Here is a 15504-nt window from a genome sequence, read left to right as displayed (position 1 = left end):
AGTGAGCACAGGTTGCGGGCGCGCGCGTTCAGGCACGCTGCAAGTCCGCGGCATGAAAACCGGAAGTACAGCGATTAAGACTTTCAAAGTAATGACTTGAAAGCCTTTCAGTAAAAACGGCAGGATTGAACGTAAACACACAAACTGCACAGCTCGGAAAATCAAGTCCAATCAGTTTATTTATTGTGAAAGCAAAAAAGTAGCAAGACTCATTTAGATTGGCTTTTAACTAAATTTGTGTTGAATATTTGATTGTGCTATTTTATGTATATCAGTTTTATATTATTGTGAAGCACTTTGTGGTTCTTATCCTGTGAAGAGTGCTCTATAAATAAAGTAAAGTAAGGACAATACAGGAAAAAAACATAAACTAAACTAAACAAAAGAAAAACACAAGGGAGGTACGATCTGTCTTCGAGTGAGTTTCAAAGATGTTGAGTACTGGTGAGGTCCTACTTTGAAGAGGAAGACTGTTCCAAATTTTAGGTGCAACTAAAGAAAAAGGCCTGATTTAAACAACCAGAACAACTAGAAGAATCTAGTCAGTTAACCTTAATGATCTAGGAGTGTGCATAGAGTTAAAAGTTCAAAAATGTAAGAGAGTGCTGATCTATTTTTTGCCTTAATAATAAACAAAAGGATCCTAAAATCAATTCTGGAAGGCACTGGCATTACTTTCTCAAAATCAGCAGATGAGAGAATTGTCTTAATCTTTGCAAGGGCCCTCAGCTGGAAGAAACTGGCTTTAATAGCAGAATGTATTTGTTTGTTAAAAGTGGAGCTGCTAGGGTAACAGTTTAGCTTAGTAGATGAGCAGGCGTAGCTCTTTCTTGCACACAGGCACGTGACAGACTACAGACCTATTCTCCACTCTTGTAATTGGCATATGTAATGCACAGTGATGAGTCTACACAATGTTGCCTTGGGTTTAATAACTGAAGGGTCCACCCTAAAACTATTGTATTATATTGAAATCTGTGAATACTGATTATGAATGGCTCGTAATCCTAATTAGGATGCTTATTTTGTATGTAGGTCTTTGCATTACAATATAAAGCACCTTGAGGTGACTGATAAAACTGAATTGAATTAAAGGCAAAATTGTAATGTGTACGCAACTGAACTGAGATTTGAAAATGTGAAAAGGGGTAACTACATTCGCATCAAACCCTAAAGGTTTGATGGTAAAAATCGCACCTGAAATAAAGCTTTTATTTTTAAAGGCACAACCGGAAATTGGACACTATCGACTATTTTCAACAGCCGTTACCTTGACATTATTTGATGGAGAACAGGAGGAGGAGGAGGAGAGGAAAGGCAGAAGAAGAGAGACGGAGAAAAGAAGGGAGAGGGCTGGGGTTGGTGCTAAAGAGGATTAGAGCTTTCTGCCATCTGTGGCCACAGACTGATAATAAGCCCAGTTACATTACCAGCCTGCTCTTTTCTTAGCCCTGAAACAGCCCCATAAATGAAGACTGTGTGGTTTAATATCAGACAGTCGCTATTAAACCTACGAACAAACAAGCACTGAGTAATTACGTGTGATATTTACAGGTAACACTGAATTCTCTTCACACGTTCAATCAGCAGCTTTACGTCCCTACGTCATCGCGTCAGTCTCCAATGGCAACCGAGCTCCGCTTTGTGTTTATCAGGATGGATTCCCTAACAGAGAGTGAAATAGCTCAGATAGCGAGGCTACAGGTAGGCGGCCACTGAATTAACACCCAGACGTTTAATTTAAGCGATATAAAGACGAAGTTGTGTCCCAGCATTTTTTTTTAAAATGGCGCTAAAATCTATAATTTGACCTAAATCTTAAAGTAAGCGACTGGTTGGAGAGTTAGCTTGAAGTCATGCACGCACATTATTTTATTATTGGTCATTGGTTTAATTTTCTGAGCCTGAAGTTATTAGTTTACGTACAGCAAACTAGGGTAGAGTGGACTTTACAGCCAGCTAGCCCTACATGCGCTTTTTTAAAAATTTCATGTTGACTTTTTAAAAATGGTTTTATTATTATTAAATTGTTTAAAAATGTTTAGTATCTAGTTTAGTTTTAGTTAATGTAATAACCTTGGAGCAGAACTGCAAAAATAAAGACATAACCACACCATTTATGAATAAATAACTAAAATAAGTTGTAAAAATGGTTCTACGTGTTGCTCAACATTTCTCACTTTTGTGTCTCTGTGATTGTGTTTGTCAGAGAGATGCTGGTGTGCAGAGGCTCAGCCGTTACTTCTCGTGGCCCGAGTTCAGTGACGAGCGACGATGCTTCTATCAAGAGTTTGTGTATGACGTGGTCGTGTTCGCTGCAGACTGCGGCTTCTCCTGGCCGAACGTTATCCGGGCAGCTGTGATCGCCAGAGACATCTTTCCACGGCTGGACGGTCAGAGTCAAACAGCAGTGTACTATAAAGTGGCCTGTTAGAGGACACACTGCTTAACCGAGAGGTCGTGGCCCTTTACATGGCCAGCAGAGAATTACTATCAGATGTAAAGCTCTCATTGCTCATAAACCAATACAGACACCCTAGCATACCACACTGAGTGATTCATTGACTCGGAGTCATTCCCTGTGTGCCCTATTAAAACATTACTCATGCAGTGTTAGTAATGCAGGCCCACCCGTTCACAGTGTGCAGGATCATGTGCTGCTGGGGTTTGGTTCAGTAAACCTCGTTTAAAACTTCTGGACTGTTTTCTATCCATCAGATCCTGATGTACTCAACTTGCTGTCACTACTGAGAGAGGTGCTGTGTGAGGGATTACCGAACCTCACCCCCGTCCATCGACATGACTTCACCAGGTATCTCACAGACACCTGCATCACACGGCGGAAGCTTTTCCAGGCGGTGGTCGATGGAGCTGCTAACGTGTCTGTCACTCAGCTACACTTGGAGGTGCAACTGCCACCCACACCCCCTCCCTTAGCACAGGTAAGGAGGCCTCTTTAAGTGGCGGCTAGCGAACCTGCACTGCATAATCATCATGCAGATTCAGGGCTGCTATCTGATGGTACTGGAATCCATTTAATATGTCCCAATTTGTTTCAAACTTAGAAAATAACTCCTTTTTACTGCAGGGCGTCGATCTGCAAGAGTGGGAAAGTCAGCAGCATGAAGCAAGTCTCACTTCAACCTTGGAGCAGAAGGAAAATGAGCTGAGGTCTTTGAGACAGGGGTCACGGGTCACTCTGGAGGACATCACTCTTCCAGAGGATAAGCATCTGGATAAACAGGTTCATGTTCCCTAACCCTAATATCTAATCATGCAGTGTGCTACGAGAATATGTGGTTTTTGTGTTTTAAATGTTTTTCTCCTAGACAAAAAATATTTTTTTCTAAACCAGCCCTTCTTTTAAAACTCTCCAAAACATTATTATGGTTACGCCAGCTGAGGTACTTCCCCTAGTGAAATTATTTGGACTGACTGACTGTCACTGTTTTTGGCTCCCCAAGTAGGGCATTGTGGAGTTGGTTCGTGCAGCAGTGAGGGCTACCGAGAGCCAGATAGTGGCAAGCCTAGTCCAAGAGGTCGATCTGCTCAGTGAGATCCTGCAGCTGAAACTGCAGCAGGAGGCTCTGGCCACTGGGAGGCACAACAATACTTCTACCAATACAGAGACAAATGCAAAGGTACAAACTGCCAAAACTAAAACAGGAGGGACGGCGTCTGGAAAAGCAGAGGGCAGGAAGTCAGTGAATAAACCTGTTCAGAAGTAAGAATGTTGAACCATTTGGTCACAGTTTCGGCTAACTGTGTTACTTTTGGATGCTCAAGCTTGTATTATCATTATTATTATTTTATTGCACATCTTATATTTATGATTTGAAGATTTCTGTATTTGAAATGTATCCCTTAACACTTGTTATGTCATATTTGATACATGAGTTTTTGTGAGTTTTTAAACTTCTACATGATCGGTGTAATCCCACTCTCCTCAATTCAATTCAATTCAATTTTATTTATATAGCGCCAAATCACAACAAAAGTCGCCTCAAGGCGCTTCATACATCCTCGAAAAAACTGAATAAATTGCACATTTTTTAGCAACAAATTGCAAAAAAGAAACCTGGATGTAATGAATACACATTAAACAAATTAAAACTCATATGTGCAAATATATGAGCCCATATATATGTGGAGTTTTTTTGTTCTGTGGCTTCCCATGTACTGTGGCTTCCTCCCACAGTCTAGAGATGTGCAATTAGTGGGGTTATTTGGTGATTTTAATTTGCCAATAGGTGGAAATGTGAGTGTGAATAATTGTCTGTCTCTAAGCAGAAGAGAATGGATGGATATGCAAATTAATATTTCATTGTAGAAATGACCAGAAGGTTCAATAAAGACCTTCTGGTTATAAAATTTCAAAGAAATTACAATTTTCTACTAATTATCTTATGATTTAGGCTTTAAAGGGTAAAAAGCAAGTTTCACAGCCACAGCAACATGGTTACCATGAACTGTATATAAAAAATGGACATAGCCAATGTGACGCCACTGGTTGGTTTCTAGACTCCACATTTTGAAGCCAGGGATAGCTTTTTGGCTGCTGCAAGGTTGCTTTTCTCCAGACAGACATGACCATAACCTGGGTGGAATGCTAAGATGTCAGCTAGCATTAGCAAGCTTAGTTAGCAACACAGACACCTAATGCTAACACCTAAAAAGACTTTTAACTTGGTAACTTTTACTCTCAATTTCTAGTTGTTGTGTTAAGAGTTACATTTGGTTATTTTTCCTTTTATGTTGTGATGCTCATTTTTTCTGAATGTGATTTTTTTTTATAATTTAAAATCTGCTGAACTTAGCTTACCTTCAGTGAATGGTATTAGTGGAGGTGAGGCCTAGAACAAAGCTTTCAAGAAAGCTAAAATTCACCCTCTGTAGCTGTAATGGCTCATCAGCATTGGGTCAGTTTTCAGTACTGCGTAGTTACAAAGAAAATTCAGAAAAACTTGTTGTTTTTTTAAAAGGATTTATTAAAAAACAGCAATAATTCTGAAATAATAGCTTTATAAAAAACAAACATTAACAGAACATCCAGTCCTTTCTTTTTACACCTCCACACAGAAGAGCCCTGCTTATCTAATGCTGACGTGTTAATCCATTCAGTCCACCTCAAAACATATAAATAAATAAAATGCCCAAAACACACCAGTGCAAAGATCAAGCAGCATCTATAAGCTAATTTCCTTTGCTGCACATAATTTAAGGCCTCAAGCACTGCTAGGTTTCCTTTTCTGTTTACCCATCTTGTGCAGTCCCTGCAGCAGTACTGTGTAGGGTCACTATTTCCACAGTTATCTGCACCACTGTTTCAGGACACAGTTCACACTAGTAAACAGTGGGAGTGAAGCTCTTACTAAAAGCCAGGTTGTTTTCAAGTGTGGCAGACGTGCCCCTTAAGGCACACCGCAACAGACTGGTAGCACACTTAGAGACCGCACATACATACTGTGTACACTCAGAAAGAGACCATAACTCTTAAAAGTTCAGCATCTTGCTTCGGCGAAAACATCCAGCGCTCTCTAGCAGCAAACTAATCACAAATGCTGGACGGATTCACAGAGAGGAAAAGAAAGGCATCAGGTTGATGGTTCAGCAGGAAAGCCTTTTGTTTTGCTTCTTAACAAACATATTGTGGAAATCTCAATTTCAGTCATCCTTTTTAGACTTTCTGCCTATCATCTTCAAAGTCTTTGTTGGGTCTGTGGCCTGTTCTCCGTACACTGCTAGAAAGATCCAAGGTCATCTGGGAGGGGAGTTTGAAAAAAGAAATCATCCTCACAAGAGTTTCTGCAGGGAAGAGTCACAAGTACCCATGACATGTTGAACTTCTCTTTTGAGATAACATGACATTCAAAATGGATGAGGCGCTAGTAAAACGTGCACCTGTGAATCCTCCTGTGAGGGGATATCAGATCATTTGTTGATTTCATTCATAATTCTTTACAGCCAATTGCAGGAAATCCCACATAATATTACTTATTACCGGTGCTAACAATGCGCTCCCTTCTAACTGAAGCAATGATCAGGGCACCCATCCTGTCGAGGGTTGAATTTGTGGCCATCGGTAACTTATCAAGGGCTAAAAGATGTGGGAGCATGCTAAAGTGCCAGGGATTTCTCCCAACTAAAACATCAACCCACATACGAAGAGCCGGCCCTAAAAGGAATTTTTTTTTTTAAGATTTTGCTACTTAAGACTGTCACGTTCAGTTTTTAAATAAAGCTACAAAAATGCTGCAAATGTTTCAGAAGGCGCTCGCTAGCTTGTTTCCCAGAGTAATGTGAGTCAGCATGGTCTGCACCAGCTCCGGCAGGTTGTACTCGTGCTTCCAGCCCCAGTCCTGTCTCGCTGCGCTGTCCTCCAGTGCTTTTGGCCAGCCGTCGGCTGAAAAGATGTAGCAGAGAGGAAGATTATAGTAGCCAGTGAACACTCTGAAAGGATAAAACTATGACACTGGTATCCCAGCAGTCTCACCGATCGCCTGCCTGACAGGATCCACATTATAGGTAACCTTGAAGTCAGACAGGACTTTCTGGATCTCTCGGGTGAGGTCCTGTGGCGTGAAGCTCATGGCGTTGATGTTGTAGGTGCGGCTGACGAGCGCGTCTTCTGGAGCCTCCAGGAATTCCATAGTGGCCTTGATACAGTCATCTGGGTAGGAGAGGTGGACGGAAGAAGAGATGAGCGAAACGGGAGTGCTTCAGTGCCGCCAAAACAAAACGCATCAAAGTTTGCTTTACCGATGTACATCATAGGCAGCCGTGTGTCGCTGCGCAGGTTGCACTCAAACTGACCGCTCTTCACAGCTGCATGAAAGATCTGGACAGCGTAGTCTAGAAAACAGTGAAAAGAGACCATCAGAATCAGACTGCATCAAAGACATGGAGCAAAAAAACCCAACATTTCCAAATGGTGCGCCATCTTCCTTACATTGTCAGTTAGCCTGCACCTTTAGTATTTCCAGAGACATTATACAAGATAAGTGGTGGAGGTGATGATGGTGATATTATAAATGCATCTGTTATGTGTCAGTTGCCATCAAAATTATTGTTGAGCCTCTATACCCGTTCATTTAAAAAGGAAGTGAACCAAAACTTTAACCATATTGCAAATGTGATTGTTGAGGGCCAACACTTATTCCTGAAAGGTCTTTGGGTATTTGTATCTCAGGTCTACTCACCTGTGGTTCCTCCTCCAGGCTGGGAGTCAGCCGAGATGATGCCTGGATACCTGAGACAGCGGAAATCCAGCCCATACCTTTGGTGGTAGTACTGATAATGGGAGGAAAAGACTCAAAAACACCAGAAATAAGATGAATAGAGGTCAGAATGAGGACTGGAGCTACAACAGCTGTAAGTGCGGAGAAGAAATACGGGTATGCGTTTTCAAAGTCTCTACAGAGTGTGTCTCACCTCACCCATCAGCTCCGCATGGACCTTGGATACACCGTAAATAGTGCGTGGCCTCTGCACACACAGATCAGGAGTGGGGTCTTTAGGGGAGGATGGACCGAAGGCACCGATTGTGCTGGGGACAAACACACGCAGACCATGTTCGGTGGCTATATCTAATATGTTATGGAAACCTAGAGAGAAAGAGAGGCTGTGCATAAGTCTGCTATGTTAATGCTATGGTAAACGCGTTACAGAGGTGTCTACCTGTGATGTTGACCTCTTTAGCCAGGGCCACGTTGTGCTCCCCCACAGCGGACAGCACAGCTGAGTAGTGAACCAGCCAGCTGATGTTATTGTTGACCACAATCTCCCTGAGGTTCTTATAGTCCAGAATGTCAGAGAAGATGAATGGACCTGTGCAGGACACACAATAGACTGTGTGTCGACCCACTCATCTTTGGAAAGTGGAATGCAGTTTTATGGACATGTGGTTTGCATTTGCACTGAGCAAGAATGGAGCTCCTAAACAGAAAGACCGCATGGCCTTTGTAGGGTTTTTACTAACTTGTAGAATATGTGGAGAAGGTAAAAACAATGCACACACCGTTTTTGTAGACATGGTTGGGGGGTTTCCGGATGTCAGACAGGATCACATTGAATTTTCCAAATCTCCTCCTGAAAAAGAAACATTAGAGCGGCCAGTTTTGGTAACTCTACTAAAAAAGCTGGTCTGCGGTACAAGTGACATGATCGCATGACGTCTTTAAGCTTTCTTTCATTATATATCATTTTAACAGTTGTTTCAACAGCTCACACATTACACCCCATATAGGTTTGGCTCACAGGTATCACCTTTTGGAAGTTTTTCTAATTTTTCTTTTAAATAAAATTGCTGGATTTAGGACTGGTATCACCACAGTTCACCACAGCAGTTTAAAAGAGGTCTGCAACGATTCATTGAGTAATTTGAATAACTCGACTATAAAAAAAAAACTATTTCCTTGCTTTGATGCTTTGTCTAATGCGTGACCCTGTAGTGCTCACCCACATTTGTGATCAAAAATAAACCTGCAATAGGAGAGCGCGTGTGAATTAAAAGTATGACAACATTAAGCTCACACAGCCTCCAGTGTTTCAAGAAAAAGACTGATAACACAACAGCAGCAGTAAAGATGATGGTTTAATGTCATAGTTTAATGTTGAGCTGGGGTCTGTCTAAACGCGGAGTCATTACTGAGACGGGGGCTCAGGTGGAGTGAAAGAAAAAGGTTTTTTAGCATCCAAAACAGCTCCTCTGTTCCCGTAAATCACCATTATAACCTTTACTGGGAAAAAGCTAGCGGGAGTCCTTCGTCATACAACCTGATGCATCCATCGCTGTTTGTTTTACACATCAAAAAAATCTACAGTATAGCTACAGAAGTTAGGTGACCCCTTACAAGCAAGCACTTGGCAAAAGTAGGAAGGAAAAACTTTTAACAGGAAGAATCCTCGAGCAGAACCAGGCTCAGGGAGGGGAAGCCATCTGCCACGACCAAGCTTCAACCACCTGGTATACCCAGGCGGTCTCCCAGACAAATACTAACCAAGCACAACCCTGTTTAGTTTCTGGGATCAGATTGGAGCAGGAATGTACAAAATGGTGTGGCCACAACTAATACAGTGACTGGTATGTGTATATTGACAGATTTTTTTACTGGTATCAGTCTGAAAACCCAGTATCAGTATCATGTATACGCAAAGAAAACTACTCTACATATGGAAATAGCTAAACAACGGAAATCAGAGGTCATTTAAGCTTCTTACCTTAATGACTTAGCAAGCCCCACCCCCAGCTGTCCAAGTCCTCCTACAAGGATAAATTAGAGAAAAAGAAGCAAATTACCAAGCAGTTTAAGTACTTTTAAGAACTGTCGTGGAATTTTTGTAAATAAAGTCTGCAACACAGAAAGAGCTGTGGTCACAATATTTATTACTACGCGCAGGAGAATGGATACATACATCAAAACATCACAGGTTCATAGTAATGAGCTTATGACATCGTCAAACTCTGTGTATCTTTCAGTTACAACAGTCTTTTGTCCACCCTGGGCTGTTGCTGAACAGAGAAGACTCCCACTATCTTTTCCCAGGCCAGCACCTGGCGCTGGCCCTGACCTTCATCCTTCTGAGCCAAACACTTAGCAGATAACATAGTGAAACATTGTAAGGCCTAGCTAAGCAGTTTTTTTTATTTCACGAGGTCATACTGACATATACACATACTTCATCTAAGCATGCAAAGGTTACACAAAAATCATACAGTGAAGTTCTAACCACCTATATCTAAATGTGAGGGTTAACTAGAATTTTCCCATTACAGAGCTTAAGTAACACAAGAGGTATGAGACAAAAACTAACCAGTAATGAGGACTTTGGGTTTGTCACCATCAGTGCAGGATGAAGCATGTGTTCTGACGCCATGTACTGCAGAGGTCGTCTGCATAACACAGCGTGGGGGCCTGTTCCCAGCATGCTTCAATGCAGCTCTCAGCAACTGAACCACCGGCATCATAACACCTCCTATTAACAAAAGCACACATTAACATAAAACACTGAGTGCATCCACAGCCTTAGTATATCCAAGTGGGGTTACATTATTATTACTGTGGACACACATATTATCAGGCTTAACACCATCATCCTGTGATAATGTTAGCTTAGTTAAACTGACCTTAAATCAGCTCATCTGAAAAACCATCCAACACTTAGCTCGACAAAGCTACTTCCTCAGAGCAAGCTAATGGCTGAGTCACATGAGTAAAAATAGGACAGTAGGCTCCTTAAATAAAAAAAAAAAAAAGTAAAAATTGGTGATGCCTCGTAATTATAATGAATTTTTTCACATCTGTTTTGAACTTGTAGTCACTAAATGGTTGGCCAGAATTTGAGGGTGTTTCCCACTTGACCATTTTTGATGGCAAGCTTGCACAGGTTAGCTGACAGGAGGTGACTTTCCTGCAAATAGTTAAACTACAGGAATGTCTCAAAGACATAAATACCTGAATGACCTCTAGTTTCCTGCTTCTAAATCCAGATAAATCTGAGGTTATTGTACTCGGCCATAAAAATCTTAGAAACGTGGTATCTATCTAGATGCTTACTCTGGGTGGCATTACCTTGGTCTCCCATAGCACTGTGAGGAGTCTTGGAGTCATTTTTGCCCAGGATATGTCCTTCAATGTGCACATTAAACAAATACGTAGGACTGCTTTCTCGAATATCCGCCTAATCTCTAAGATTAGAAACATCCTGTATCAGAGTGATGCTGAAAAAGTAGACCATGCATTCATACCTTACTGCTTCTTCTACTTCTAGGCTGGACAACTGTAATTCAATATTATCAGGACGTCCTAAAAACTCCTTGAAAAGCCTTCAGCTGATCCAAAATGCAAGAGTACTGACAGGGAAATTTAAAATCCTTCTCCTCACATTCAACGTCTTGACTAATAAGGTCCTATTTTATCCTGAAGACCTCATAGTACCATATCACCCCAATAGAGAACTTCACTCTCAGGCTGCTGGATTACTTGTGGTTCCTAAAGTTTCTAAAAGTAAAATGGGAGGCAGTGCCTTTAGCTTCCAGGGCCCTCTTTTGTGGAACTAGCTCCCAGTTTGGATTTGGGAGAAAGACATCCTCTCTACTTATAAGATTAGACCTAAAACTCCTTTTTATAATGTATATAGTTAGGGTGACCCCGAATCCTTCCTTATTTAGACTGCAATAGGAATAGGGCTGCTAAGGGTGGGTTTCCCATGATGCACTGATTGTTTCCTCTTCACTCACCTCTTTTCACTCTCTGCATGTTTATAACAACACTCTGCATTCAATCATTAGTTATTATTTAACATCGGCTCTCTTCCACAGCGAGTATTTTGCCACGTCTCCCTCCGATCACCCCCAAACGCTTGCAGCAAATGGCTAAACCGCCATCCTGGAGGTTTCTTTTCTTTCTGTTTAAAGACAGTTTTTCTTTCCCACTGTCGCTGAGTACTTGCTTATACAGGTTCATATGATTGTTGGTGTCTTCTCTATTATTGTAGGGTCTTTACCTTACAATATAAAGCACCTTGAGGTGAGTGCTGTTTTGATTTTGCACTTTATAATTAAAACTGAACTGAATTGAGCACAGTTGCAGTCTGACTTGAACTGACTGCAACCACTGAAAAGTGGCAAATTACTGCTGTCTAATTTCTAAATGCAGACATTTTGTGGCATGTTATGCTTTTCTACCTGCTCTACTTTAAGAAAGATGAGTTTATAGGAGCATTTTGTGCATATATCAACTTGAAACTGTCAAAATAAACCTAACATGTGAAAGCCTTGCCCGACCCCCAACACCCATCTCAGATTAGCTTCTTAACAGCCTCCTGCTGACTTGGTCTAAATATAGACCTCTTTATCTATATTCCAGACCACCATTAAGCCTATTGGGGAGCACAGGTTAATGTGGACAAACACTTTCAGAGCAATGGAGTCTAGCAGCCTTGCAGTAAATACTTTGTGTGTTAAACTAGTTAAATAAACATATTTATTTATTCGAGGTAAAAGAACTAGTAACGGCACTGAATCAGTGCTTTTCAGAAAAACGAGAAAAACAAGTTTAAAGACTTTTTTTTTCTTTTGTTAGTACCACTGGACACAATAAAAGTGCATAAAGGGAAATTTCGTATCAATTCCCAAAGCTGCCCAATTATTTCGGTCTTATCTGGGGTATAAGTTATATACTTTGTTTAACGGATGTGTTTCTTTAAATCAAGATAGTGTCCCCTCAAGCAGGATCCTAACCACTGAGGATAACTAGCTTTACCTAGATACTGGTTACATATGTTGAGATTCAAGGGTCCGTTCTTCGTACCTCGCTAAGTAAGTTAACTGGATTTGATTGTTGACGATTTCGCGTGATCTTGGATCGTTCGGTTCTCCGAAGCTCATCTGGGACTTGCTGTCATAGCAACAGATCCGTAAGCGTAAACCTGCTTGGGAGCAGGCTTACTTTATGTAAACAGGATTAGATCGCGGCCACTCAGGTATGTCCGCTTCATTTATACGAAAGCAACAGCGATATTTTTCCACTGTTTTTCCATAAATAAATATTATCAATGTAACTAAAGATAATGCAGTATTTGATTCTTTTATTGATTTCATACAGATACATACAGGTCATTTCCTAAAAAAAGGGAAATGTACTATTAATCATTCTATTTCATGTATTTGATTATTTCAGATGTAATTCATATTTTAGAGTAGTAATAGTAAATTACTTCGTGTAATCAAGATGAGAGACCACGGCTATAAAAGCGAAGGTGGATTTGGGAAGTCTGTCGCAGCCATGTCCTGTCCGTTTGTACGCGAGCAACCCATCGCGGAAGGTGCAAGATTGATAAGGAGAGTTTTCAGAATTCAGCGTATATTGCGGGATAGACAGGATCCTTTAGCTCAGCGCGACAGTGTGCTCATAGAGAGATATCGATTTTCCCGTGAGGGTATTTACTTAACCAACTTGTTGATGAGGGGGTGCAGGACCACCACCTGTCTTTTTTTTGCTCTGCCCTTTTCTTGGTTGCTGTTATAAACAAACAAACAGATTATTTCAGGGTCTCTTTTCAAGAGACTAAAAGCAATATAAGTGATAAATATTACCATTCTGTAGAATATTCTTATATTTCACTTTTACTTGTTCCCATGTTCTAGTGGGTCCTGTTGTGGCTCTAATGTGAAAGAGGATATAATGTAATATAATATAATATGATATAATATAATATGATATAATGTAATATAATATAATAAATTTACCCTACCGCCTACTGGTGTTGGCCAGAGGGGCCGATGGCGCGATATGGCAGCCTCGCTTCTGTCAGTCTGCCCCAGGGCAGCTGTGGCTACAACCGTAGCTTGCCTCCACCAGTGTGTGAATGTGAGAGTGAATGAATAGTGGCATTGTAAAGCGCTTTGGGTGCCTTGAAAAGCGCTATATAAATCCAATCCATTATTATTATTATTATTATTATTATTATTATTATTATTATTATTATTAAATTACTTACGAGTTTAATTTGTCAGCAACTTTCTGCCAGCCCTCTCTCCTTGCTTTTGCAGCCTTTGCAGTGTTCCCTTGCGTTTTAATTAAACTCTGAAACTCCTGAAATCCCTCAATCAAGAGTTCTTGCTCTGCTGCCGAAAAATACTGAGCGCGCTCCTTCGACATTTTCGCCGACCAATCAAAGGGTTGCCGATCAATGTTTCTACTATCGATGCGTAGCCCCTTTTAAGCCACCCAGTGATCTCACATTACTTCATCCAGCTGTACTAATCGTCAACAACAGGTGTGTTCGGAGAACCGGAATAGCGAGCTCAAAGTTGGCGCGATGATTTGATCTTGGATGTAGTAAGCGAGGTACGAAGAACGGACCCCAGACCATCGTATTCAGTTAACTTAAAAAAGTGAAACGTGCAGTAAAAATAACGTAATGTAATGCGAGCTTTTACAGATGACATGAAATGTAGCCAACTGAAGCTCCTGTGCAGGGAGCATAGAAAACAAGCTAAACTCATGTTCTCCTTACTTTAATGCGACCTGGAGACGCAGGTTCAGAAAACACCTCCGAAGCCCTCCGCTGTTTGCGATCAAAACATGGAAATAGTCGCGCGTATATACTGCAAAGCTTATTCTGCTCTGTGATTGGCTTACAGTACGGGAGGCTCGCGACAAAACCAGTCTTAGGAAAATCTAAACTTCCGGCTGTAACTTTCAAAATAAAATCTCATAAGCCTGCTGGCGATAATAATAATAACAATAACAATAACAACAACAACAACAACAATAATAATAATAATAATAATAATAATAATAATAATAATACATATCTCTCATATCTAATACGTACATCTCGTGGTTGGCCTGGGAACGGGCGTTCCCCCTGGCGAGCTGGAGGGGGTGGCCGGGGAGAGAGAGGTTGGCTGCTGCCCCGCGACCCGGCTAAGCGGAAGAAGATGGATTGATGAACAACAACAACAACAACAATAACGATACCTCAAGAACACCCTAACATTATATAAAATGTCTGAAACTAATATGGAAAGCAACAGCAAATAAACTAAAATAAAAACATTTAGAAAACTAAGCAGAAAACAGCAAGACACGCTTATGTTGGAATTACCAGAAAGTTTTTGTGCTAATATTATTAAACTGACAAATTTGAATAATACATTTCATTTATTGATTTAATCAATTTCATATACAATACTGTGCAAAAAACTTGAGCCACTACTTATTATATTGCTTCCAAAGATTCAGACTTACTAGTATTTTTTTAAGTGGTCTTGAGGAACAGTTCTCCAGGTTCTCTGAAGGTCAAAGCCAGTGTCTAAGGTTTTCTTTGGACACCTTTTTTTTTTGTTTGTTAAGCCGCCTAACACTGATCTATCATCAGGTATAGAAAAGGTGCCTAACTCAAGGGATTAACGAGTGTGGTGTCTACATACCAACACACTGGCAAAGAACCAATTTTACAGCACTTTGTTACTAGTGGCCGGTCACATTGTTCCCATTTCCCAGACATAAAATAGTATTTTTCTACTTTGGGTAATTCCCATAGAGCTATTAGCCAAAAACCTGGCAGCATGGCGTGCAGTTTCTTATCAGAAATAGTCTCAGTGGAAGAGTGACTGCCAAGAAGCCAGACTGACTGAACTACACTGAAAATAAGTGGAAACTGGTCTTTTTGGACTAATGAATCCACATTTGAAGTTTTTGGTTCAAACCATCATCAATACATGGAGGAAGTCAAGAGAGTGGCACAACAGTCATCTGTAAAACAAAGTGAAATACAGCTCTGTAACGATTTGGTTCTGCAGTTCGGTCAGTGGTGAAAGGCTCTGATTGGCAACAGCTTTACAAATATTTACTGCCAAGCTTGTTAGAATTGCCTTAGATGTTTTTGCTGGCTTTTTTGTATATCTGTGTGTGTGTGTGTGTGTGTGTGTGTGTGTGTGTGTGTGTTTGTTTTGCTTTTAGGGTACTCTGTATCATATTTAGCATTACAAATGAA

The 15504-nt window shown here is 40.8% G+C and overlaps 2 protein-coding genes across 2 annotated transcripts; one reads left to right on the top strand and one right to left on the bottom strand.

The window, feature by feature from the left end:
- The first annotated feature begins 1296 nt into the window (after nucleotides 1-1296).
- On the top strand, nucleotides 1297-9364 carry c23h8orf74 (chromosome 23 C8orf74 homolog). Its single transcript, XM_084921058.1, has 5 exons — nucleotides 1297-1704; nucleotides 2210-2393; nucleotides 2719-2942; nucleotides 3089-3244; nucleotides 3468-9364. The coding sequence occupies exons 1-5, from the start codon at nucleotides 1624-1626 to the stop codon at nucleotides 3726-3728; spliced, it is 906 nt and encodes a 301-aa protein (XP_084777184.1). The 5' UTR covers nucleotides 1297-1623; the 3' UTR covers nucleotides 3729-9364.
- On the bottom strand, nucleotides 5920-14135 carry LOC146360953 (L-threonine 3-dehydrogenase, mitochondrial-like). Its single transcript, XM_084921057.1, has 10 exons — nucleotides 14020-14135; nucleotides 9814-9975; nucleotides 9220-9262; nucleotides 8018-8088; nucleotides 7678-7827; nucleotides 7432-7604; nucleotides 7200-7290; nucleotides 6760-6852; nucleotides 6494-6670; nucleotides 5920-6403 (listed from the first exon to the last, which is right to left on the bottom strand). The coding sequence occupies exons 2-10, from the start codon at nucleotides 9965-9967 to the stop codon at nucleotides 6264-6266; spliced, it is 1092 nt and encodes a 363-aa protein (XP_084777183.1). The 5' UTR covers nucleotides 9968-9975; nucleotides 14020-14135; the 3' UTR covers nucleotides 5920-6263.
- Between the last annotated feature and the right edge of the window lie 1369 nt (nucleotides 14136-15504).

This window comes from Perissodus microlepis, chromosome 23 (assembly GCF_051167445.1).
Source record: "Perissodus microlepis isolate ML-2025 ecotype Zambia chromosome 23, ASM5116744v1, whole genome shotgun sequence".
In the NCBI taxonomy this organism is placed as follows: domain Eukaryota; kingdom Metazoa; phylum Chordata; class Actinopteri; order Cichliformes; family Cichlidae; genus Perissodus; species Perissodus microlepis.
The sequence above is the reverse complement of the archived record's forward strand: the minus strand, read 5'-3'. Positions and strand labels throughout refer to the sequence as shown.

What these genes read in the sequence shown, in the direction of transcription:
- LOC146360953 (XM_084921057.1), bottom strand. Translation starts at nt 9,967, where the DNA reads ATGATGCCGGTGGTTCAGTTGCTGAGAGCTGCATTGAAGCATGCTGGG. An exon ending in ACCCAAAGTCCTCATTACTG is followed by an intron (nt 9,263 to 9,813) that starts GTTAGTTTTTGT and finishes TTATCCTTGTAG; the next exon opens with GAGGACTTGGACAGCTGGGG. An exon ending in ATGCGGAGCTGATGGGTGAG is followed by an intron (nt 7,291 to 7,431) that starts GTGAGACACACT and finishes TCCCATTATCAG; the next exon opens with TACTACCACCAAAGGTATGG.
- c23h8orf74 (XM_084921058.1), top strand. Translation starts at nt 1,624, where the DNA reads ATGGCAACCGAGCTCCGCTTTGTGTTTATCAGGATGGATTCCCTAACA. An exon ending in CACCCCCTCCCTTAGCACAG is followed by an intron (nt 2,943 to 3,088) that starts GTAAGGAGGCCT and finishes TTTTTACTGCAG; the next exon opens with GGCGTCGATCTGCAAGAGTG. An exon ending in ATAAGCATCTGGATAAACAG is followed by an intron (nt 3,245 to 3,467) that starts GTTCATGTTCCC and finishes CTCCCCAAGTAG; the next exon opens with GGCATTGTGGAGTTGGTTCG.